This window comes from Oryza brachyantha, chromosome 1 (assembly GCF_000231095.2).
Source record: "Oryza brachyantha chromosome 1, ObraRS2, whole genome shotgun sequence".
Lineage (NCBI taxonomy): Eukaryota > Viridiplantae > Streptophyta > Magnoliopsida > Poales > Poaceae > Oryza > Oryza brachyantha.
In genome coordinates, this window is record NC_023163.2 from 4,314,940 (window position 1) to 4,339,297 (window position 24,358).

Below are 24,358 nucleotides of genomic sequence, written 5' to 3' on the forward strand. Positions count from 1 at the left end.
TGTAATGAGCAAATCAGAGTAGATATTCAAGCTTAACAAGGTGCACATATGTACGCCGCTATGAACTAAAGTAAACTACACCTGGGTAATGAACAGCTCTTACACGAGCGATGGTTTCCTCACCAATAACCTCTGCAAGAACACCTACCTTCTTCAAAATGGTGAAACCTATTTGAATCCCTCAGAATAATCTCTCTACCACACATCTTGGAGATGAACTTGGCAGCCTCATGGCAATGGCTGCAGACCCTCGAGTTCTTCGTCACACGGATTGGCCGGCCCTGCGACAGATTCAGCACGCCAAATGCGACGGCGAGCTTCGAGCTGTGGCCGCAGAGCGCCTCATCATGGACAGCATCGTCAGCGCCCATCAGAGCATATTTCTTCCTAGGATCATGGCCTTCTTCCTGCATCCTCCTGGCAACTTCATCCAGAAGCTCTGCAATCCTCGTCCCCTGTGGGTGATTCCGGCTGTCCGGGAAGAAGACATGGGCCTTGCCCCTCGCCTCAATCCAGCTGCAGCCAGTGTTCTCACGGAGCCCCCGGCCACCAACCTTGTTCTTGAGCCTCCTGACAGCCTCCCATCTCTCTGCCTCAGCATATATGTTGGCAAGAAGAACATAGTACCCTGTGTTGTCAGGTTCTAGCTCAAAGACCCTCTCCGCTACCTCCTCTGCAAGCTTCACATCCCTGTGGGTTCGACACCCATGAAGCAACGAGACCCAGATGCTTGAATCTGGTTCAATCGGCATTGACTCTATGAACTCATAAGCTTCCTTCAGGTTCCCGGTATTGCTTAGTAGATCAACCATGCAGGTGTAGTGCTTCAGTTTAGGCTCTATTCTGTGTTCATTCCGCATCGCATTGAAGAATCGCCATCCCTCATCTCTGAGGCCTGAATGGCTGCAGGCATAAAGAATGGCACTGAAAGAGCCGGCATCAGGCTGGATGCCATTTCCTTTCATCTGCTCAAAGAGGGCAATTGCATCTCTGCCACGACCATGCATACCATATCCAGCTATCATGATAGTCCATGAGATGAGGTTCTTGTTGGTCAACTTGTCGAACAAACGCCGTGCTAGCAGTAATGCACCACACTTGACATACATGTCCACGAGTGTATTGGCTACAAACTTATCTTCCAAGTACCCTCTTCGTACTGCATAGGCGTGCATCTCCCTGCCTCGCTCAAGTGACGAAAGGCTTGATGCAGCTGGAAGGATGCAAGCCATTGTTACTGCATTAGGGCTGAGTTGGAGTAGCATTTCTCTGAACAAAGTGAAGGCTTCATTGGCAAGATTGTTCCTGGAGTAACCTCCTATAAGTGTATTCCATGAGATTGTATCCTTGTTTGTGACATGATCAAAAATAAACCTTGCCTCTTCCATATACCCACATTTCACATACATTTCCATCAGCGCATTAGCAACAGGAAGAACTTCCTCCATTCCATTTCTGATGGCATATCCATGGACTGATTTGCCATGTTTCAGTGATTCATTGCCTGCAAATGCATCAAGAGCACTGGTGATTGCAAAGACATCTGGTCTGATACCTTCTAATCCCATTTCCTGAAATAGTCCAGCCACTTTGTCAAAATGCCCAGCCCTGATATAACTTGTGATCATTGCTGTCCATGACACCACAGTTTTCTGTTCCATGTTCCTGAATATCTTATTAGTGCTACGCCAATCTGAGCAATTTGAATACATATCAAGAAGAGCATTACCAAGAGATGTCTCACTGATCAATCCAGTTTTCACAGAATACCCATGAACCACTCTTCCTATAAATGAATAGTGTGACTGTGCACAAGCCGGCAAAACACTTAGCAGTGTAGTAGAGTCCAATTCCTGGCCTTCTAACCACATTCTTACAAACAACTCAATAGCTTTATGGGATAATCCATTGGAAGCACACCCACCAATTATAGAATTCCAAGAAATGATGTCACGACGGGGCATTTCATCAAACACCACGAGTGCGTCTTCAATCCTGTTGGATTTTGCATAGAACGATATCAGTGCATTGCAAACTGCACACTGCGCCCCAAAACCATACTTCACAAGATACCCATGAACCACCAAACCATCCATAACACTAGACAGACCAGTGATGCACTTTAGAAGGCAAGAAATGGTGTGTCCATCAGGAGTAATTCCACAGTCATGCATTTTCTCAAAGAGAGAGAGGCTTTCTTGAAATCTACCAAGCTTTGCATACCCACCCATCATTAGATTCCATGCATGTAGATTGTTTTTCGATGACATTGCATCGAAGACCTTCCTTGCATAACCCAATTCACCACATTTAACATACATGAACACCAGTTTGGATCCCAGATTTTCATCTATTCCGTTCTCCAAAGATTCAAACTCCCAAAGTAATCCGGTTTTAACAGAATATCCATGAATCACCTTTCCAACAAGATCATATCCTAATTCAGCACAAGCAGGCAAAACACCAAGCATCGCCACTGGATTGATCTCCAGGCCTTCAGACCACATTTTACCGAAAAGCTCAATAGACTTACCATGCCATCCGTTCGAAAAGCACCCACTAATCACAGAATTCCAAGAAATGACATCCCGGTGAGGCATCCCATCAAACACCTGTAGTGCACCCTCCAAGTGGCCACACCTAGAGTACAGTGCTATCAGCGCATTTCCAACTGCACATTGAATCCCCAAACCCAACTTCTCAAGGTACGCATGAACTACCTCGCCATCCGAAATACTGCCCAAACTAGCCATGCACTTTAAGACACACGAAATAGCATGTGCATCCGGCCTAACTCCAGAACAGTGCATCTGCCTAAAGAGTGAAACGCCGTCTTGGAACTCACCAGCTTTCGCGTAACCACTCATCAGCGAAGTCCAAACCCGCACATCGCTCACTTGAGGCATTTCATCGAACACCTTTCTTGCATTCCCCAGATCCCCGCATTTCACATACATCAGCACCAATTTCTGTCCGAGAACACTGCCCATCCCATCTTCTCCAACACCGGATGCACGAACCAGGAAATGCGCTCTCTTCCCGGCCTCCAAAGACCTCAGCTCCGAGCAGAGCTGGAGGACCGCGCCGTAGCTCCGGGCGTCGACCCCATCCGAGCCGAGCAACCTCAACGCCTCCGCCAAATCGCCCGCCCGACAGGACCTCTCAATCCGCACGTTCACATCGGCTCTCGGGGCCCGATTTGCAGTAGCAGCAGCCGCCTCCATGACATGACCGGACGGCGCGAGGACGCCGCACCTAACCCTTGTTCTTCGGCCGCCGCTCTTGAGAGGAGGAGGCCACGGAGGCGGGGCACAGAAGTGGCTGGAAACGGAGGCGAGTGGTGGAGGCGCCGCCATGGGAGGAGCAGGAGGAAGGAGGGGCAGTTCAAATTTTGCCGCGAAATGCCGCGGCGTTGGCGCCGCCTTGGGTCGGTTGAAATGGATAGCTTTCCGGATTGGGTTGCCTCTTTTGCCATTTCCCCCCTCATATTTACAAAAAAATACCCATCATAACAACAGCCCAAATCCTAGAGTGCTATACTAATCCCAAAGAGAACGACTACCATATGGAATCCCGCTGCAGTACAGGATAATTAAAACAGATCGCCATCCACATATCCGCCAGCGTCTAGACTTCGTCTGTCTCCACGCGCTCTTGCTGCAACATGCCGCACCGTCCGAACAGCATGCCGTTCGGTAGGTTTTCTGAATCCAAAAACAATGCCTACTAAATTACATTTTAATCCGAGGTTATAAATGAAAATTTCCCCGGCCAGTATCGCTTCTCATTTTCTTTCATGTGGCTGAGAGTGGATGGAAGCAGAGAGCAGAAGGAACAAAATTTCTCGACTCCATTAGAGGACAGAGAGTTCTTCTCTTGTCTGGAAGCTAGAGCAAGAATTGGGAGCAAATGGGAGGAATTCTCTTGCATCATCGCCAGATCTCTCCAAATTATCTTGCAAGGGCCGCCTTTCAGGGATCATTTGCTTTCCCCAGAGGTGACAATGGATCAATCTATTCTGAAATTTGCATTCATGTGTTCTGGTTCAGTAACTGGACTTTTTTAAGCTGCAGAATTTTCAGATGGGGTTCTGATTCGTCGTCCACAGCATAGCTTCGTATGCTCATCTTTGGCTAGCATTCGATCGGAAGCCAATGGGTCTCCCATGCCCAGAACGGTTAACAAGCGTAGCAAAGAAGAGCTCATTGCGTTTTTCAAAAGCATCCAGACCTCAATCGCCAAGGAGTCGCCAAGAACTTCGAGGAGGATGAGGAAGCAGTCATCTGACCCGTTCGAAGAGGCTGAGAGGAGGAAGCAGTCATATGGTATGTGAAAACTTAGAACTTTGCGTTCTCTCCTTTCATTCCATCAAAAAAGAGGATTCATTCATACAAGTCGTCAAGTTCACCATGACTGTTTGTCAGGAGCTGAAGTACATACACCATGAATTTGTGATGGAACCATATAGTGCAGCTGATTACTGCTGTTTCAAACACATCAAGCAAACTACAAATACAAGTTTCTTCTTTATCTAAAATAAAATGCAAGTTTCTTGACATCCCAGCCGATGATCATCTGCCTTTTGTCGCGGGTGTATTTGTTGAATGGCATAGGTAATGCTTCGGAGGAGCAAGAAGATGGGGAACCAAAAGGGTTAGATTTGAACGATATGAAGGTGGCTCAGCTCAGAGAATTGGCGAGGGCGAGAAGGATGAAAGGTTACTGGAAGCTGAAGAAGAGTGAGCTGATCGATCGTCTGAAGAGTGCGTGATTGTCAAGTCCTCTCCTAGACCAGACCAAGAATAACTCAAATCACAGCAATTTGCTGACAATTCTAGCTGTCCTGACAAAATTGTAGTAGCAGGTCAAGAGCCGTTTCTGCCTCTCTAAACACATGTTTTCTTGAGTCTTTTGTATATAGATCTGATACCCTCTTTCACTTCGGAGAACTGGAGATTATTGTACATGTCAGAGTTCTTGTTTTGTCATACCCAATGTACCATAAGATTTGGTAGGTCAGGTAGTATTGTGCAGAAGCTATTTTAAACCGAGTACAGTGTAATTGTGTTGGTAATAAGTAATTGGTTCATCAATCCAACTTTCATCAAAGTTAACATCCAGCAAACAGACAAACTGGGATTCTTCCCATATCTGTTAGATAAGTTCTACGGCTTGCGTTAATCAGATTAAGAAAGTATTATGCATAAACGCAATATCATACAGTTCTCCGTTGTAGTCTAGCTGGTTAGGATACTCGGCTCTCACCCGAGAGACCCGGGTTCGAGTCCCGGCAACGGAATTTTTTTATTGTTGTTATTTCCATTTTTTCACGTAAATTACGGAACTGCCCCTTCCATTTCTACTCATTTAGCGGGGGTACTATTGTAATTGTCACGATACAAACACCCACCCAGCGCTACAATTTTAGGGTTTCCTCCCTGCCTCCTACAAAGCTCCTGCCCGCCGCCGCCGCCGCCGCTCGCAGCAACAACACTCAACCCCCACCACCTCCGCCGCTCCCGCCGCCTTCCAGATCTCGCCATGGTGAGCTCTCACCCGTTTATTTTTTTTTTCTCTTGTGCGAATTCGTTCGTCTGCTCGCTCTCGCGCGCTTGCGCTTGTGTTTCTGATGGGTTTTTTTGGGGGGTTTGGATTATTGTGTCGCAGGCGTCGGAGAAGAAGCAGTCGAACCCGATGCGGGAGATCAAGGTGCAGAAGCTGGTGCTCAACATCTCCGTCGGCGAGAGCGGAGATCGCCTCACCCGCGCCTCCAAGGTAAAACGATGCGCCTGCTCTCTCCTGTCAGATTTAGCTTGGTGTCATACGGAGACGTTGGAGAGAGGCTCGGTGCAATGGTGAGCTCTCGAGTCGGATTGTAGTAGCAGGTCGATAGCGTTTGGTTTAGGCCATTTTTAGCCCCGCGGTTGATTAGTGTCCATGTTTCTGTTGTACTGAATTTTTTGTTGCTCGTGGATTGTGTATAGACTTTTGCTACTGATGCTTCTACCATAAAACCATTGTGATTAGAAGCTTGTTTTGACTTTTGACATGCCTCATCCATCAAATTTGTAGATTGGGAACGCTTGGTCCAGCCTTATTGGGCCTCAAATGTTCAAAACATTGTTACTTTGATTTTTATGCATGTTAAGTTATTCCTAATATTCATTATATGTAATTTATGTTTTTTGTTTTGCTAGGTGCTGGAGCAGCTTAGTGGGCAGTCACCTGTGTTCTCCAAGGGTAAATTCTTAAATCTAACCTGTTGTTTATCGGTGGTATGTAGTTTTATTACTGGTGCTCGGAGTAATAGTGATGTCATATTGCAGCAAGGTACACTGTGCGGTCGTTCGGTATCCGCCGTAATGAGAAGATTGCATGCTATGTGACAGTGCGAGGTGAGAAGGCAATGCAGCTGCTGGAGAGCGGCCTGAAGGTGAAGGAGTATGAGTTGCTGAGGAGGAACTTCAGTGAGACTGGGTGCTTTGGTTTTGGTATCCAGGAGCACATTGATCTTGGCATCAAGTAAGATTATATATTCCTTCAATCTTGTATGATTTCAACATGGGGCATTTTGTTGCAACTGATGAATATATTTTAGTCGCATTCCTTTTCAATGCCAAAAGGCAGTTATCTTTCTTCATGCCTAGATAATTTATTACTATCTCCGTCTCAAAATACTATTAGTTCCAACTACAACGATAGAAGTATTTTCAGACATAGGTAATAGATGAAATAGATATTTTCGTTTCAGTTTGATCCATGTATTTAGTACAACAATTTTTATTTCTATATCAAAATCCTCACTTCAAATCTCAAGTGCTAGCGCTACTCATTTTTTGACATTCGTAAGTTTGGTTTATGGCAGAACGAATTGGTGCTATGCATTGACTCCTAAATTTTGTTCAGTGTCTGTTTCATGCTTTAAGTAACTGGTTGTCTAGTCCTAGTCTAGTATGGTGGCCTCTTGGACTCAAAGTGACTGTTGAGTGTTGCTTAAGACTTTTTAACGATAGTCTATGCTCTTGTGTACTGTTGCAAAATAATTACCTGTGTATTCCAGATAATGTATCTTATTTTGTTGTTATTATTTGATATGGTGTTCTAATCTCAGGTTAAGTAATTATATTCACATTATTGTCAAGGCACATTATTCTAGGGTTTGTAGTTCCTCAATGTAGGGCATAGAGCTGCTGGCATGTCTCACATTGTCATCTTTTTATTGATTGCGCACTAACCGTTCATCATCATTGTACAATCAATCATTGAATGAAGTTCTGCATATGCACGTAATCTGACATCTGTTGCCTTTCAGGTATGACCCATCTACTGGTATTTACGGTATGGACTTCTACGTCGTTCTTGAGCGTGCTGGGTACCGTGTTGCACGGCGCCGGAGGTGCAAGGCCCGTGTTGGTATCCAGCACAGGGTCACCAAGGAGGATGCCATGAAGTGGTTTCAGGTCAAGTATGAGGGTGTCATCCTCAACAAGGCCCAAGCCAACACTTCCTAAGTATTGACTAGTGCCTAGTTCTCATTTAGAATTAAGTTATCTGGATGTTAATGGATTTGTATGTTTCTCAAAAACTAAAGATGCTCTGTTATTTTTGTCAACTTTGAGTTGGATCAGTTTTGGTGGTATGTACTTTCATCTTAATGCTCAGATCTATTTACTATCTTGGCAGAGACCATATGCTACGAAGTCACTGTTGATAAAATGAAAGAAAAATGGCTTAGAAGAGGAATAACTGTCATTAACCTATTTGGGACATGTTCTTTTCTCATTATCTTATAGATTAACGAGGGCATGTTTTTTAAACTCCTGAAAAGTTTGTTTTGTGTAAAATTCTTATATAAATTTCATATGATCTTTATAAAGTAAATTTTCAACTATTGTTGTCCATACCTTCAAATAGCTGTTACTAAATTAAATAATTCAAAAAGTCTAAAAATCCCATTGAAAAATAACACCGTGTTATATGTATATTTGCGGCAAAGGTTTTGCGCAAATAAAAGGTCAGACAGTACAAAGGTTTGAAAACACCGTCCTCGATGATGCTGATAAAATAAAGGAAACGGTTGGAAGTGGCTTCACATTTTAGTTGTGGTCTGTTCATGAAAAGGTTAGAGATTGGACGAGGATTTTGCACGGTGTTTTCCAGGTACAATTTGCGTCGCCTTTTACCCATTTCGAAATCAGCCGCGTTCGGCAAGAGGCTTAAGTTAATTTAATCCTATAGTTTTCTGCGTGTCCGTTTTCCGAACTTTTAAACGTTGTATTTTTTAAAAGTTGTTTTAAAATTATATTAGTCTATTTTATATTTTTTTAATAATAATTAATTAATTATGTACTAATCTATTATTATGTTTTTCGTTAACTTATATAACCCATGAACGAACGCGGCCTGAGTCAGGTATAACACAATCGTAAACGAATTGGTTACAAATTTCTGTGATTTTAATGTTATCTTGACGCAGTAGTTATTTACAGATTGTTTAAAAAATCATCTACTGCGATTAGCCGGCAAATGAGTCATGAGCTACCGGGACTTGGACTCTCTGGATCGACGAATAGGTCATTCCCAGTCAAAAGTTTTCATTTTGATGTTTTAAGAGTATACGCAAGTGACAAGATATTTAATTAATAATTGAACTCGTCTACTTCATCCGTCCTAAAATAAACTATTTTTTTACTTTTTACCTTAATTTTTGACTCCGGGTCTTATTCAAATTTTTTTGCGATGGATATTTTTGTTTTTATTAAATGATAAATAATTAATAGTAGTTTACGTGTGACTAATTTTTTCTAATTTTTTTTAAAAAAATTAAACAAGACGGATGATGGACACGAAAACCAGACAATTCGTTTTTTTAGTAATGCAGTGTATTATTTTATTATGGTGTTTCCAAGGCGACGAGAGAAGTTACATTAGAAACAATATATAACAGAGTTTCATCTCGATAAAACATATTCTCTCATCTCTTTTCATTAACTTTAGCAATATCATCAAATATTTCGTGAGAATAAAACCCCGACAGAAAATGAGAATAGCCTGTACCAATTGTAGTTTTAAACATCGAAGCGAAGATGCTGCGAAGCTTATGCCCAAAAGGCCGACGGAAACACCAAGGAGTCCAGCCGTGTAGGTGTCGACAGCATTCGTCCCCAAATGGACACGGCGAGCCTGTGCGCCGTGGAGAAGCGCGGCCGCGTCCACGTTATCACCCTCACCGGCGCCGGCGAGCACCGCCTCGGCCCGCCCCTCCTGTCCGCTCTCCGCTCCGCCGTCGCCGCAGTCCGCGCCGCCCCGGGCGCCGGCGCGCTCGTCGTCGCCGCCGAGGGCAAGTACTTCTCCAACGGCTTCGACCTGGCCTGGGCGCGCACCGCACCGCTCGAGCTGCACGCCTCCATGGGCGGCGCGTTCCGGGACCTCGTCGCCGACCTCCTCGCGCTCCCGATGCCCACCGTCGCCGCCGTCACCGGCCACGCCGCGGCTGCCGGGTGCGCGCTCGCGCTGGCCCACGACGCGGTGGTCATGCGCGCCTCCCGCGGGTTCCTGTACATGAGCGAGGTCGACGCCGGGATCAAGATCGTCGACTACTTCGCCGAGCTGATCCGGCAGAAGGTCCCCGACGCCGTCAACAGGAGGGACCTGCTCCTCCGGGGCGACAAGATGGCGGCCGCGGAGGCCCTGCGGCGGGGCGTCGTGGACGCGGCCGTCGACGGCGGCGTCGACGACGTGGTGGCCGCGGCCGTCCAGGCGGCGGAGGCGCTCGCGGCGAGAGGTTGGGACGGTGAGATCGTGGCGGAGAACAGGAAGGCGATTTGGCCGGCGCTGTGGACCAAGGTGAAGGACGGCGGCGCCGACGACGAGCCGCCGCGGCCGCGGCTGTAGCCGCACGCCGGCGTCGTGTACCCATCCGTTGTACTATCAAGATTGGAGCGTGATTATGAGATGCAATCCTGCTACTTATCATCACATTCACTGCTATGAACTCTTGTGTTCTTGCACTGAATTGCAGAGACGTTTTCATTCACATTCACTGCTACTTATCATCACCAAACACACTGCAAATCATGGCAGGGCCTGAGTACACCATGTAACTGGTCGAAGGATAATTGCGATTGGGATTGGCATTTACATGATGAAAAGAGCAAACAAAACAGGGAGCAGCTACACTACTGTAGGGCAATGCTACGGATCAAAATGGCAAGAAACCAAAATGAAAGAAATGAAAAAAAAAAGAGAGAGAGAGAAGCAGGTCACTGCCTAGCTTAACATGTCTCCAGTTTCCACCGCCTACATATCCTTACCTTACCTACTACTCGACCGAGCATGCCCCGTCACGTACTTAACACCGGCAGCAGCAGCACGCATTTTTCTCCACGGTTAGATAATTTACATAATTGTACTTCTCTGGTGCTCGAGTCCTTGCGGAAATGGCTTTAAGGGATGTGGATGGTGCAATCTCAGATGGAGCTCCCAAGTTCACCACAAGGGAATAATCATCTTAGGATTGCAATGTCCAGCTCATGGAAAATAAACGAACAAAATGCTGAGCGTTAAGGTGGTCCTTCTAGCTCCCAGCATGCACAAAGTTGAGGCCATTTTGCCGTCTGATGTGTTCTGGTATCAGCCTGTGGATGAGCTCTGGAGAAGCACCGGCCAGCTGCGAAAAATGGCATTGATAAGCATCCAAGACAGCAAATCAAATCAAGTGAGAGGATTCCTTGTAGGGTAGTAGAAGACATGGAATATCTTTACTTATTGGAAATGTCCATAAAAGGTGAGAGTTTGAACAATATTTTATTTGCTTACTTCATGCTTGAAGTTGAACAAAGGAGGGAATGGACGACCATTTGGCAGGCGTGCATTTGGCTCCCGTAGCTCATCAAAGAAGGGATGTGCACATGCATCAAGCTGCATATAACCAAGCAAATGTTAAGTTCGTTTAAAATGCACAGGATGCTGCTTTAAAGCTTATACTGTTTTCCAGCTAAAGCACAAGCATTAAGCAATTAACCGCAACTTTTTCAAGTGGAGCACTAACAACTATATTTAACAAGCACATGCGACTGTATAAAGTTGCACTCAAGTCTTAACAAGCCAACACATCAACATTTGGTTTTGGACCACTAGATATTTATAATGATGATGCAGGACCAGATGTCCATCAATCTACTTCCACAAGGGACCTAAACAGAAACACCTCTTTTATTGTTCTTGACACAAAATTATCATTAGGCTTGCACTTAGTAAAGCCAATAGATTTATAAATTATTTAAAACTTAGCAAAGTAAAGAAAACTCACGGCAGTACAGCGTAGACTTGGTGAATATTGGAGAAGACGGGAAGCAAGGTCTATGGCTTCAGGAGGCATTCTCTTGTGGAAAATCTGAGTGGGTAAGGGAAAGTAGAACAGATGAGCATCAATCAGGCAGCTGCAGATACATTTTAACTTTCAAATTTAAACATGATGCAGAAAATGGTTTGGAAGTGGACTACAAAGCCCTGCAAGTAAAATGATATGATAAAGGTGATCCAACCTTGTGCCAAGGATGAGCCTTAATCTGAGGAAACTTGAACTCAGTGTAGTTGGGATTCATGCATCGTATTTCCTCACGGGTTGGAGTACCAAGAACCTGACATAATATCAAGTTAACACAAAAAATGCTTGTAGCAAAATAAAATGCAGCATGCAGAACATCATGCAATACCTTGATTATTTCTACTAACTGGTCAACAGCACTCTCTCCAGGAAACAGTGGCTGACAAATACAGGTTATGGAAGACAATCAGAATAACATTATAATATAATCTAATCAAGGAATCTGAAAATGCTGCAGAACCTCATTAAAGATAACTAACCTGACCAAGAAGTAACTCTGCGAGAACGCATCCAGTTGACCATATGTCGATTGAAGTTGTATACTCAGTTGCACCAAATATGAGCTCAGGAGCACGATAATAGCGAGAGCAGATGTATGATATGTTGGGTTCACCAGGAACCTGGCAGAATATCATAAGTAAATCGTCAATTGATGGGCTAAAATTGCAATATGAAGAAATCGTCAATTAATACACAACATAAATAGTATGACTAGTCTACCACTATAATAATCTGAAAACACATTGAACTGCTGAGAAAAATTACTCCTGAGGGTGGAAATCAACATACCAGAACCTTTGCACTTCCAAAGTCACATAGCTTAACTTGATGAGTGAGAGGATCAACCTGTATCAGCGAGCAATTAGAGACCAATTCAAAATAAACAACCAAGCAAGAGAAATAGTGTAGCCTTGGTCACATAGCACGTACCAAAACATTTTGTGGCTTCACATCCCTGTGGCAAACTCCTGGAACAGTATGAATATAAGCTAGCCCTCTGAAAAGCTGCAAGCATATCAAAGGTATCTTTAGAGAAGCCATGAGAAGCATAGCGACAATCACAAAGGTGTTAACATGGTAGTTGACATACCTGATAGATGTAAAGCTTAACATAGATAAGTGGCATTCGCTGGTTAGCATTGCTGTAGTGCTTGAGCACACGGTAGAGTGTCTCAGGGACGTACTCCATAACAAGATTCAGGAACAGCTCATCTCTGCTTGTGGTTGAGAAGAAGCAGTGCTTCAGAGTGATGACATTGGGGTGTTCCATTGCGCGCATAAGCTGCAGCTCACGGTTCTTGTATCGTCGGTCCTGCAACACCTTCTTGATGGCCACTGTTTCCCCTGTCTCCAAGCACTTAGCCTAAATGAGAAAACCAAATCAGTTCGATTCAATAAACATATCGAGTAATGTACAAACACACAATAAGCTTACGCATTTCCATAAGACCAAGCACCGTACCTGGAAGACAATCCCGAACGAACCAGTTCCTACGACTCGCTCTGCCATATAACTAATTGTCTGCGGTAAGGGTAAAAAAAACATCACATGAGAAATTGACCAAAATATCTCAGGTTGTATGGTGAGCATCAGAGCCACAGCTTATCATGACTAAGCTAAGATTAGAAGTGAAGCATTTATTGCTACCTACAAAAAACAAAACATGCTACGAAACAGTGAGCAGAAAAGGAAATAATACTCCCTAAAATGTACATTACCCTCAAATAATTGGATAAGCATTCAACTACGTAATCTTATCAGTCAAATGCTAAATTGTTCACAAATCAAAACACCCATTGTATCCGGTCAGCCCCAAACCCAAAAATTCCCTCGACGAATCAGCACGGTGGTAGCTAATTCGATCAGTCAGGCACTACCAGCAGCTTAGAAATGGCTAGAAATCGCAAATCCCTTAGCGAACCAAGCGATTATGAGCAAGCAACCGCGGCGAATGGCGCCAAAACTAACACATTCCACTGTGCACGAGAAGGAAGAACCGAAACCAAAACCCCCACCCCCAACCCAAGCTCACCCGCTTCGGCTCGCCGTTCTTCCCGCCGATGGTGGTGGAGATGATGTGCCCGGTGACGGCGTCGCCCGCGCCCTCCTCCTTCTTCTGCAGCACCTCCACCCAACACCAACAACCACAAAAACAACAGTCGGCGGAGACGCCGGAAACCAGCATTAGCCAAAGGAGCACCGAAACCAGCAGATCGGCCCCAAGCCAGAGTCCCGATCCAACCCCACACCCCAGATCTGGACGGACATGCCCCCCCCCCCCCCCCCCCCCCGCGTTACCTTCTCGCTGATGCCGGCGGGTAACACCGCCGCCGCCGCTGGTGGCGGCTGCAGCGGCGCGTCCAGCACCATGGGCTCCGGCGCCTCCATGCGGCCGGGCGGGAGGGAGGCAGGGGAGCTGAGCTGTGGGGAGGGAGCGAGGCGGCGGCTGCTGCTGCTGCTGCGGCTGCGCGTCTGTGCTTTGGGGCGCGGTGGTGGTGGTGGTGTGCTTTTGACCGGTCAGGGAGGAGGCAGCAAGCAAGGCTGCGGGTGTTGCGGGCGGGGGTGTGGTGTGGTGTGGCCGGCTTTGGCTTGTTGGACAGATGGGGAAGTGGTTTACTGATAGGTGTGATGCTGGCTAATGCTGCCGTTGCTGCTGGAATACTGGGAATGGTTTCTTTACTTGGGTGCTGCTGCTCAGTGTTGGTATTTTCAAGGGTTTTTCTTTTCTTTTATGGATTGAGATTTTTCTTGTGGGATGATTTTGGAGGATTTGTACGGAAGATAAACCTATTTAGTTACAAATCTTGAATTTCTGCCCCCTATATTCTGGATGGGGATAAGGTTTTGGGGTTGGAGCGGGAATAGAGCCGTAACGAGTCTTTGGATTATATTAATTTTGTGTTTCAATCGTGGATACGTATTAGTAATATTGTTTATTAACATGCAGTTTTATCTATTTTGTCGTAACGGTTGTTTTTTTGAACTTCTAGTTTTAGCTGTTAGGTCGTAATTGTTGCTTTTTAGAGGCCGTAGGAGTTACTTATCTAGTATTTATATGCAGTTATTGCTTTTATTTGGATTCTGACGACATAGAAACCCACCATTTTGATCTTCGAAATAAACCACTGGAGAGTTGTTTATAAGGATGGACGCTAATTTTTTATTTTTCCCTCTAATTGCTTCCATGGATAGCCTTTTTACCCTAATGATAGTGACAAGTTAACGTGGGGTCGGTTAGATAAAAACTAAAGGGATGATCGTATGGTCAGACGACATATTTGTAAACAAAAATAATTTGTGAATAAAATTCTTATATACATGTTTTTATAGATCTAAAACGAAAGCCTAAAAATTACTGTTAAAAAGCTCAAAATAAACTTTAAATTTAAGGTTAAAAATTCAAAATTTCATCTTATAAACATAAGCAAAAGTGAAAAGATGTGTTTAACATGCTCTGACTGTGCTCTAAAGGTGATTATACAGTATTGGGAAACTACATTTTTTTTATTTGCTTATTTTGAAAGTGTGGTGGAAGATATACGATAAAAAATACCATCTGTATACTTCAGTTAGGTGTAAATAAGTTCAGTTGAGTACATTACAGATATATCGATAAATTTAGAGGCGATATTTTTTCTTAGCTATGCGGAAATTGTCAACACATCGTCACTGTAGTTTTACTGGTTGTCAGTGACTCGCCAGCAGGTGAGATAAGAAAAATATCAAGTTCACGGCAACTACAAACATCCTCATGCAAATGTTAAGGAAAAAAAGTCGCATTTTTTTACTGGACGTACCATAAAATAAATTTCGAGTTGAATTACAAAAATTTCCACCATTTTATTCTTCGTGTCACTGTCAGATGATGATTGTCTTGACTCACGTAAGCTTGCAGGACTTTTATCTAAAAATGGGACTGAAATGGTCTCAGTAGATGAACGTAATGGACATCATCTGGATGAAAAATAAAAAAGATAGGTGCATCAATGTCCATTTTAAGATTTTTTTAGGGTATTTTAAGATCTTTTAAAACGTTGAAAAAACGTGTCTACGACCCCCAAAGTGACCCGGGAAGGTTAATGCGCTGGCCAGCTACAAATGAACCTATCTTTTTACTTTTCGTTTATTTTAGCTTAAATTTAAAATTAATTTTAGAGGTTTAACTAGTTTATTTTGTAGCCCTGTAGATGTAAAGAATAGTTGTACTACCTCTATTTGTTTCGTAACATAGAATGTTTGATTTTTTTTACAATGTTTGATCATTTGTCTTATTAAACATTTAGTATAAATATAAAAAATGATTCTTTTGATAATAAAGTGAGTCACAAACAAAATATTTTTATAATTTTTAATAAAATAAATAGTTAAATATTACGACTAAAAAAAGTTAAACATCTTATATCATGAAACGGAGAGAGGAGCTACCAATTATTTTTCATTTAAAAATGGTGCTCGACAAACTGCTCCGATGGCTGAACCCAAAATGGTGCGCGCGAGTCAAACCGGCGGACGCGAGAGACCGAGACGCTGGCCAAGCCGTCTGGCCTGTACTGTACTGTACTGTACGTCCGTCCTCTCTCCCTAATCCTTATCGCCATTTCGCCGTTTTTTTACTCTCTTTCCAGTGGAAACGCTACGAAACGGACGGACGGGCATCCGGCATCGTAACCCGCAAACCCGATTACGGTTAGCATCAGCAGCGTCGTCGTCTCCCCCTCCTCTAATTATTGGCGCATCCATCTGCAACAAATCCTCGTCGGCACCGGGCACCTCCTCCCTCCCCCACCGTCTCGCGCCCCGCCCACATGCCTTCCACCCTGTCGTCGTGGCGCTCTCGCCACCGACCGCCGTTGCCAGCCAGCCACCACCACCACCCTCCTCTCGCCGCCCCAACGCCACGCTTTGACTGCTGCGTGCCGTGCCGAAACACCGTTGCCGTTGCCGTTGCCGTTGTTTCTTTATGCACTGGTCCTGCCTGCCGTGCCGTCCAGCTCAGGCTCGATGCGTGTAGACGTACGTGCCACTGTTCGCTGTAGTGAGAGCAGCAGCCGTTCACGAGAATGTGTGACGCCGTCTCTACTCGACCTAATCGCCGCCGTCGTCGTCGTCGCAGCATGTGCAGGGGGGGTAGGTTTGTGGTTTGTTTGCCGGTTGCTGGCATGCATCGACCATCGGTTTGGTCTTGGGGATAAATGCACGGCGCGTCGCTCATGTAGCAGTAGTTTAGAGATTTGCGTGGTCAAAGTGGCAGCAGTTGGTGACTGTACCGAATACACTGACATCGATCGGCGTGGTACTGTTCCTTTTGTTACTCCACGGTGGCAGTCAAATGTGCTGCTCGCGGGGGCGTCGTCCAATCATGCATGCGTTCAAAGCTGAATAATTTGGAGCTCAGTCGTTCACACCGGTGGATAATTTTATTCTCTCCTGGGTTCCTACCCAGTTTAGTTTCTCAAAAATTTGATCCTTTGCTTCTTCTAATCCGGGCACTAAGGCCTTGTTTAGTTTCTCAAAAATTTTTCTCAAAAACATCACATCAAATCTTTAGACACCTAAATAAAACATTAAATATAGTTAAAACAAAAAACTAATTGTACAGTTACGGAAGAAATCTTAAGACGAATCTTTTGAGCCTAATTAAAAAGTGATTAGCCATACGTGCTACAGTACCAATATGTGCTAATGATGAATTAATTAGACTAAAAAATTTATCTCGTGGTTTCTAACCGGAATCTGAAATTTGTTTTGTAATTAGGCTACGTTTAATACTTCAAATATGTATTCGAAAACTTAATGTGATGTTTTTGTAAATTTTTTTGCAAACTAAACACCACCTAAGAGCAACTTCTACTAGTTCCAATTCATCCATAGCCAATTAAATAGTCAATTCATAGAATAGTTACCTATAAAAATATCAATACATGGTCCCACATGACGTACACACACCGTAATTTAGAGTACTTGCTGCACCTGGCTACAAATTAGTACCCCACTCCTTTTCTCTCTCCCTTTTGTCTCTTTAAAATATGTTTGTAGTTGGCTTAGAGCAAGTTCAATAGTATAGTCAACTACTGGCTTCAATTCATCTATAGTCAATCTAATAGCCAATGCATACAATAGTTAGCTACAAAACATCAATACATGGTCCCACATGTCATATATATACATTTTGTCTTGGAGCCCGTGTGCAACAGCTGGCTATAAATTAGTAGCTCATCTCTCTTCTCTCTTATCTCTTTAAAATATACTTATACCTGGCTTATAGCATCTCCTCTTATAACATGCTATTATACCTGCTCTAACACTTTCATACTACTGTATACCACTGCCACAAACACTAGCATACCTTTTTTTATTCTGCTTATTTTTACAAGTTAAAATTTAAATTTTTAACTTAAAATTTAGAGTTGATTTTAATTTTTTAATTAGATTTTATTTTCCCATCTTAACTTTAAATTACTAAGCATATATATATATATATATATATATTCTTTTTTATTTTTAAATACGCTGTAAAAAGATAAACAGTCCCCTAGTTGCTGAACAGTCTCCAGGATTCCATGTAGGCACAATTTCTTCTGAACCTCATATGCTTGGAGACGGGAAACGAGCTTCTTGCAAAACTGGACCAGAATCCTGTGCTCCAGCTCCAGTAGGACCCTGACAAGCACCAGTTTCTACACAGCGTCCTAGCTAGGGCTCTAGCCATCTCGTCTTTCCGTGAGAACGCATGTTATAATTAGGGGTTGTTTAGGCCTTTGTTTAGTTCTCAAAATTTTCTTAATCTAAACACCATTTTAGTCGGCAAAAATTTTTGCTAAAGGGGTCACATCGAACGTTTGATCGGATATCGGAAGGAGTTTTTGGACACGAATAAAAAAACAAATTTCACGACTAGCCTAGAAACCACGAGACGAATTTTTTGAGCCTAATTAATCTGTCATTAGCACATATTGGGTTACTGTAGCACTTATGACTAATCATGTACTAATTAGGCTTAAAAGATTCGTCCCAAGATTTTTTCCGTAACCATGCAATTAATTTTTTGATTTATCTATATTTAATATTTTTTTAGATGTCCAAAAATTCGATGTGATGTTTTTAGAAATTTTTTTTTAACTAAACAAGGCCTTAACCAATTAACCATGCCGGAAAACTGGACCTTTCGATCGGAAAACCCGGAACCCAGCCGGCCGACGAACCATCTCCCGTCTCCCTCCTTGCGCGCCGACGGTAGCAGGGTAGCTAGAGTAGCTCGCAGCCTCGCAGCTACGTGATGACCGGAAAACGCATAGGTTTTGACCTGACCACCCCTCACTCCCCCATTCAAAGCTCGCGCTGGCTTGGGCGGCGCTCTGTCTCTGCCGCCGCTGCTCTCGTCTCTCTACTGCAAGCAAGCGGAAAAGCCCTGCCTGTGTGTGCATCTGAACGCACGGCACGGTGGACTGATGCCTTGATGTTACTACTCCTCGATCTGAATTGACCAACCGTCACGTGAGACAAGGAATGTGACCAAGGTGACACCAAAAAAAATTTCACGCGATTTTTCGTTCAGGGAAAAGAAGAGCATTTGCTCGACAAAATTCAGCTCAAATAATAGCCAAATAAGTTTGACAGATCTCGGGTCTCTCATCAGCCAACTTTATCCTGGAGCTCGAGGCTGAGACGCTGAAAGTACCAGGTTACCCGTTTCATTGATTCGATTGGATTTGCTTGATTCAGGGAGCATAGACAAGAGAGGTTACGAGGATTTTTTTAAAAAACACTTTGGCAACCAGTAGCAGCGACAGCAAAAAGGCCTGCCTACCTGGAACAAAATTTTTGGACACATTGATCGGTGCGCGTGAATGATTGAACTGCATCTTCTTTCCGTTATTCTTTCTCCAAATAGAATATGTCCGGGAACAAGATTTAACATGCTGGATGCCATTATTATCGAACAGGGATGCAAGGATCATGTGGTGGGCCCATGGATGCCGTAGAGAGGCAAATACAAAGACAGGCTATATGTCGCATCTCACATTGACCAGAATAGGGACCTCAATAATGATGTGTCGATCTATCGGGCTTAAATAATAGGGAGTACAGGATTATCCAATCCAAAGCCAGCGAGTAAGCCGAGTCTCCTTCTCGTGATAATTTTATTTTTCGATTTCTGCATTTAAAATTTAACTATTAATCTTATTTAAAAATTTTACATAAAAACTTAAAAATTAGTCATGCATAAAATAATATTTTAACATCTAGTAACAATAAAAATATTAGTCGTAAATTTTTAAATAACACGAGAAGTCAAAACATTATACTCCGTATCTTAAAACTGAAAAAAGAGTATTACAATTGGAGTATCTTCTGCTAATTTCAACTTTAATACGTTTCTTTACGGGAAGCTTTTAAACCTTATATTGGATTTTTATATCATGAAATGTATAGCACTATCTACGTTTCAAAATGAAACTATTCGTATCATTTTACCTTTATTCTAAAATAAAGTTATTTCCCACGTCCACTCATCTCAACTTATCACAGGTATTATTTATTTATTTTCTCTACATATATTTTCTTCCCAACCAATTACGATGTTCTTTCAATTATTTTTGTACATGTTTTCTTAATACACTCTATAGACGCTTAATACACGTAGTAGAACGAATGAAGTGTGTTTTATTCTCTAGTGAGTTACTCCTGTCCCGATACATGACTATAGCTAGGTTCAAATTTGGTGAGCCATTGGTCACGAATATTACCTACATGATGTGTACAAATGGCTCAATGTGTCATCATCTCTTAAAAAATAAAAATAAAAAACAGCACCTATGACTACTCCAGTATGGAGTATGGTTTCTGAAAAAGGTTATCTATAAACGTTATTTTTTTAAAAAAAAGTGGTAGTATTAAATCGACCACCCAAACTGCTCCCGTTGTAAATTTTACAATTACCTCTTAACCTTCTTAGTATTGAAAAACAAGCCAATATAGTCATAATTAATGTGAATATTCCCTATAGCAAAAGAATGAGTAATACATTTAACTTTTTATTTATTCTAGATTACACTATAAAAAAATTTTATTTATGGGTAGCAAAGGGCACACACGTATTAATTGGGGAAAGGAATAACCGGTAAATGACGTGCTGGTCCAGCCATATGCGATGCCATCTCAAGCAGAACACTTGCTCTTGTGTTGGGCTGGTCCAGCTTGGGATTTAGTCCAGGTCGACATGCAACTGGAGCCACCAGAGAAAGAAGGGAAATATGGGCCGGAAGGAGTGAACCTGCTACTGGGCTATAACGAAAATATTAAGGAAATGCCCGTACAATGCAATTTCATTTCTTTTCTAGACCAATCTTAAATCTTAAACCAAGAGGCAAGCAAAAGGCTAAGGGCCTGTTTTGAGAGCTTTAGATTCTGAGAAGCAATTGTTTAGTAGTCAGCTTCTGAGAATCTAAAAAAGCTCATAAAATCAGCTTCTGAATTCTTATTTCATTTTCCAGAATTCTCAGAAGCCGTGGACCGCAAATTTTATACTCATATCAGCAGCCTGTTCAAATTAACTTTCCCAAGTCAGCTACCCTCCTAGTGCATTGGAGTTTACAAAGCAGTGGACAAAGATGCATTTGCGGGTTTGTTATAGTGGGTGATAAATTCATTAGGACATGTGAAAGTAAGAGAGAATTATATTGGAAACTGTATTTTTGGCATTTGTCTTTCAGCATCCTCTTCTCGGTTCTGATTATGCTTATAAGCCAAATTTTAAATTTTTAATCTTAAATTAAAATTGATTTTGGGATTTTTTTCCATCGTACTTCATTTTTTAGCCTTAGATTTTAGATCTCTAATAATACATATAAAATTTTTATTTGTAACTTATTTTTCGTTTATAAATATGCCACCAAACGATTACACCTTTGTTTTGGTACGTGTTGAGTGACTTGAATACCTTTTGAGATGGACGTAGTACTTTGACATTGAAGAAATGACCATGTTTTCAGATGACTTGTCTGCAAAGAAGAACAGTAATCCATGGATCGCACATACCTAAATTTCCACACAAAAACCTTGAACAGGAATGCGAAGTCATCATGATCATAATTCCATACTCGAGCACGATCTGTTCCGCCGACACGAGGCATGCTAGGTAGTGAGCGCGTGTACGTACGTTGCCAAAACCAGAGCTCGTCTTCTCAATCAAAGGCAAAGGAGGGATGAGGTTTGATGATGGCGCATCGATCGATCCCCATTTCGTTTCTGCCGTGAACTTGAAGCCTTGACAAAGCCGGGGGACACCGATAAGTTCGTAATCCACAAGCTTGCCTGTCTCCATCAACACCGGCCAGCCGGCCTGCTCATTAGTAGCAAACACTAGCTACATGACTCTACTTTGGTATACTTTACTCGTACTTACACGCTGTTCCTACGTTCGAGCCTCGACCTATCGACCCTAAATTACGAGTAGTCTAGCTACCACTTGGAGTTGGAGTACGACTTGGAGCTTCGGAAGTGCCGGCGGTGTTGTCCAGACATGGTCAGGCCACAGCTGCAAGTGGCGCGTACTGGCCCTGCCGCGATGCTCGCTGTTGGTTGGTGCCATCCCCCAAGCTGCTGCAGTGCTGCCATGCACGCGCGACGCACGTACCAACGTTCCGGTGGCCATTGGATTGGCCCGTGCATGTCTGTGTGTCGCCGTGTCGGTCTCGACCGCCGTGCACGCTCGGGCTACCACGAGACGAGATACTACTATACTAGTAGTACTACGCTGTTCACATGATCAGCAGCCGCGCAGCGCCGGCCGGCTCGCGCGGTGTCCCCCCACACACCTCACCCTCACCCATCGCGTCGCGAGCCCGCGCGGTTGGTGGTGGTGGTGCGTGCGTGCGTTGGCTCGGGGCTCGCATGCACGCGGCCGCGACAAAGCAAGCCCGGTTGCCTAGCTTTGTCACCTTGTAGACCGCGGCACAACGGCAGACGGTGCAGCGAGCGGTAGCTGGAAACGCGCGCGGCGCCGGGCGGCCTTTTCCGTGCTCGGTGTTTCGGTGCGGCGCGCGGCCAGCCATATATACGTACGATGCGTGACGTGAGGGTGTGAGGCGGATCGAGCCGAGCGTTTGTTTGGTCGCTTCCCTTTTTCTTTTGCTCTCTTTTTGCTGGCGATGGGGTGGGGGTGGTCGTCGTCGTCGTCCGGGGCTACGACGATGGTCGTGGTCGTGGCGCGCGTTGTCGCTTTGGCGGCGGCGGCGGGCGTCGTCCTCGCGGTGGAGGCGCAGCTGTCGCCGGGGTACTACAGCGCGACGTGCCCTGGGGTGACGGCCATCGTGCGCCGCGGCATGGCGCAGGCGGTGCAGAAGGAGGCGCGGATGGGCGCCTCCATCCTCCGCCTCTTCTTCCACGACTGCTTCGTCAATGTAAGCTTTTGCCTGCCTCGGCCAACTTACGTCGTCCTGTTCAGTGTAGTGGGAGGGACGCGTGCTGAGTTGATGCCTGCGTGGTGTGTGTGTGTGTGTAGGGGTGCGACGCCTCCATCTTGCTGGACGACACGGCCAACTTCACGGGGGAGAAGAACGCGGGGCCGAATGCCAACTCCGTGCGCGGGTACGAGGTCATCGACGCCATCAAGGCGCAGGTCGAGGCCTCCTGCAAGGCCACCGTCTCCTGCGCCGACATCATCGCCCTCGCGGCGCGCGACGCCGTCAACCTGGTCAGTTACTAGTTCCCCTGTATCCATGCCCAGACAAAACGAAGCTACGCTCTCGTGGTAATGCTGGCATTAATGGCGGATGCGTCATGCGTGCAGCTCGGGGGGCCGAACTGGACGGTGCAGCTGGGGCGGCGCGACGCGCGCTCGACGAGCCAGAGCGCGGCGAACACAAACCTGCCGCCTCCCGGCGCGAGCCTCGCCTCGCTCCTGTCAATGTTCAGCGCCAAGGGCCTCGACGCGCGCGACCTCACCGCGCTGTCCGGCGCCCACACCGTCGGGTGGGCGCGCTGCTCCACCTTCCGCGCGCACATCTACAACGACACCGGCGTGAACTCCACCTTCGCCACGCAGCTGCGCACCAAGTCGTGCCCCACCACCGGCGGCGACGCCAACCTCGCGCCGCTCGAGCTGCAGGCGCCCAATACCTTCGACAACGCCTACTACCAGGACCTCGTCAGCCGCCGCGTCCTGCTGCGCTCCGACCAGGAGCTCTACGGCAGCGGCGCGGGCAATGGCACCACGGACGCGTTCGTGCGCGCGTACGCCGCTAACTCGACGGCGTTCGGGGCGGACTTCGCCGCCGCGATGGTGCGGCTGGGCAACCTGAGCCCGCTCACAGGAAAGAACGGCGAGGTCCGGCTCAACTGCCGGCGAGTGAACTCATCGTGAAACTGGATCAAAATGCATTCTAGATGTACGCTTCGCCAACGCCATAAACTTATTATTAATCCTGTTTTTACCAAAAACAAACGGGAAAGACTGTTCTTGCACTGGATTTTCTCAGAATTCACACAACTGAACTGATTCTTGGCCGGGTGGGGTTTTAGTCCGAACACATTCCAGCCGTTGATTAATAGATCGACGATGCGATCAGAACAGGGAATCTCATGGACCCGTGGAGTAGTGGAGCACTGCAGATGAGGCAGTCCCGGATGGCAATGGCCAGTGCCTGATTGGATGACTGCTAGAAGCGTAGATCAGATTAGAGCAAAGCCAGCTATAAGCATATTTTAAAAAGATAAGAGGAGAGATATAAGCCAGCTATAAGTATATTTTAAAGAGATAAGAGGAGAAGGAAGGGATGTGTGCTACTAATTTATAGCCAGCTGCATAGGGATCCAAGACAAAATATGTGTATGACACGTGAGACTATGTATTTATGTTTTATAGGTAACTATTGTATGAATTGACTATTAAATTGACTATAGATAAATTAAAACTAGTATTTCGCTATACTATTGAACTTGCTGTACGCAATATTTTCCAATGAGCT

The 24,358-nt window shown here is 44.8% G+C and overlaps 6 protein-coding genes and 1 non-coding gene across 8 annotated transcripts; 5 read left to right on the top strand and 2 right to left on the bottom strand.

The window, feature by feature from the left end:
• Positions 1–77: 77 nt before the first annotated feature.
• Positions 78–3,414, bottom strand: LOC102707251 (pentatricopeptide repeat-containing protein DOT4, chloroplastic). Its single transcript, XM_006643822.3, has one exon. It carries the CDS (start codon positions 3,354–3,356, stop codon positions 120–122), a length of 3,237 nt encoding a protein of 1,078 aa, XP_006643885.3. The 5' UTR covers positions 3,357–3,414; the 3' UTR covers positions 78–119.
• Positions 3,415–3,830: 416 nt separating this feature from the next.
• Positions 3,831–5,116, top strand: LOC102707528. Of its 2 annotated transcripts, none has more exons than XM_040528895.1 (3): positions 3,831–3,997; positions 4,074–4,325; positions 4,614–5,116. In XM_040528895.1, exons 1-3 carry the CDS (start codon positions 3,910–3,912, stop codon positions 4,769–4,771), a joined length of 498 nt encoding a protein of 165 aa, XP_040384829.1. In that variant the 5' UTR covers positions 3,831–3,909; the 3' UTR covers positions 4,772–5,116. The 2 variants fall into 2 exon arrangements, with proteins under 2 accessions (XP_040384829.1, XP_015695262.1); XM_015839776.2 differs by having other exon boundaries at positions 4,083–4,325.
• Positions 5,117–5,226: 110 nt separating this feature from the next.
• TRNAE-CUC lies at positions 5,227–5,299 on the top strand. Its single transcript has one exon. It is a non-coding gene; the product is annotated as a tRNA-Glu (tRNA).
• A 106-nt stretch (positions 5,300–5,405) lies between these two features.
• On the top strand, positions 5,406–7,737 carry LOC102707812 (60S ribosomal protein L11). Its single transcript, XM_006643824.2, has 5 exons — positions 5,406–5,544; positions 5,668–5,775; positions 6,198–6,240; positions 6,327–6,522; positions 7,313–7,737. The coding sequence occupies exons 1-5, from the start codon at positions 5,542–5,544 to the stop codon at positions 7,509–7,511; spliced, it is 549 nt and encodes a 182-aa protein (XP_006643887.1). The 5' UTR covers positions 5,406–5,541; the 3' UTR covers positions 7,512–7,737.
• A 1,354-nt stretch (positions 7,738–9,091) lies between these two features.
• Positions 9,092–9,987, top strand: LOC121055047 (enoyl-CoA delta isomerase 2, peroxisomal-like). The gene has a single exon (XM_040526460.1). The coding sequence runs from the start codon at positions 9,169–9,171 to the stop codon at positions 9,892–9,894; it is 726 nt and encodes a 241-aa protein (XP_040382394.1). The 5' UTR covers positions 9,092–9,168; the 3' UTR covers positions 9,895–9,987.
• A 117-nt stretch (positions 9,988–10,104) lies between these two features.
• On the bottom strand, positions 10,105–13,958 carry LOC102708097 (shaggy-related protein kinase GSK1). The gene is made up of 12 exons (XM_040526456.1): positions 13,689–13,958; positions 13,423–13,506; positions 12,852–12,911; positions 12,480–12,752; positions 12,320–12,394; positions 12,179–12,235; positions 11,869–12,009; positions 11,718–11,768; positions 11,547–11,642; positions 11,312–11,395; positions 10,819–10,920; positions 10,105–10,669 (listed from the first exon to the last, which is right to left on the bottom strand). The coding sequence occupies exons 1-12, from the start codon at positions 13,776–13,778 to the stop codon at positions 10,577–10,579; spliced, it is 1,206 nt and encodes a 401-aa protein (XP_040382390.1). The 5' UTR covers positions 13,779–13,958; the 3' UTR covers positions 10,105–10,576.
• Positions 13,959–22,491: 8,533 nt separating this feature from the next.
• On the top strand, positions 22,492–23,867 carry LOC102708376 (peroxidase P7-like). The gene is made up of 3 exons (XM_006643826.2): positions 22,492–22,792; positions 22,894–23,085; positions 23,182–23,867. Exons 1-3 carry the CDS (start codon positions 22,541–22,543, stop codon positions 23,752–23,754), a joined length of 1,017 nt encoding a protein of 338 aa, XP_006643889.1. The 5' UTR covers positions 22,492–22,540; the 3' UTR covers positions 23,755–23,867.
• The last annotated feature ends 491 nt before the right edge of the window (positions 23,868–24,358 follow it).

Coding starts and splice junctions, on each gene's coding strand:
- LOC102707251 (XM_006643822.3), bottom strand. CDS start 3,356: ATGGCGGCGCCTCCACCACTCGCCTCCGTTTCCAGCCACTTCTGTGCC.
- LOC102707528 (XM_040528895.1), top strand. CDS start 3,910: ATGGGAGGAATTCTCTTGCATCATCGCCAGATCTCTCCAAATTATCTT. Junction 3,998..4,073: donor ATCATTTGCTTTCCCCAGAG/GTGACAATGGAT, acceptor TTTAAGCTGCAG/AATTTTCAGATGGGGTTCTG. Junction 4,326..4,613: donor GAGGAGGAAGCAGTCATATG/GTATGTGAAAAC, acceptor TGAATGGCATAG/GTAATGCTTCGGAGGAGCAA.
- LOC102707812 (XM_006643824.2), top strand. Junction 5,776..6,197: donor GCCTCACCCGCGCCTCCAAG/GTAAAACGATGC, acceptor TTGTTTTGCTAG/GTGCTGGAGCAGCTTAGTGG. Junction 6,241..6,326: donor GTCACCTGTGTTCTCCAAGG/GTAAATTCTTAA, acceptor GTCATATTGCAG/CAAGGTACACTGTGCGGTCG.
- LOC121055047 (XM_040526460.1), top strand. CDS start 9,169: ATGGACACGGCGAGCCTGTGCGCCGTGGAGAAGCGCGGCCGCGTCCAC.
- LOC102708097 (XM_040526456.1), bottom strand. CDS start 13,778: ATGGAGGCGCCGGAGCCCATGGTGCTGGACGCGCCGCTGCAGCCGCCA. Junction 12,236..12,319: donor TGAAGCCACAAAATGTTTTG/GTACGTGCTATG, acceptor TCGCTGATACAG/GTTGATCCTCTCACTCATCA. Junction 10,921..11,311: donor CAAGTCTACGCTGTACTGCC/GTGAGTTTTCTT, acceptor GGTTATATGCAG/CTTGATGCATGTGCACATCC.
- LOC102708376 (XM_006643826.2), top strand. CDS start 22,541: ATGGGGTGGGGGTGGTCGTCGTCGTCGTCCGGGGCTACGACGATGGTC. Junction 22,793..22,893: donor TCCACGACTGCTTCGTCAAT/GTAAGCTTTTGC, acceptor GTGTGTGTGTAG/GGGTGCGACGCCTCCATCTT. Junction 23,086..23,181: donor CGCGCGACGCCGTCAACCTG/GTCAGTTACTAG, acceptor TCATGCGTGCAG/CTCGGGGGGCCGAACTGGAC.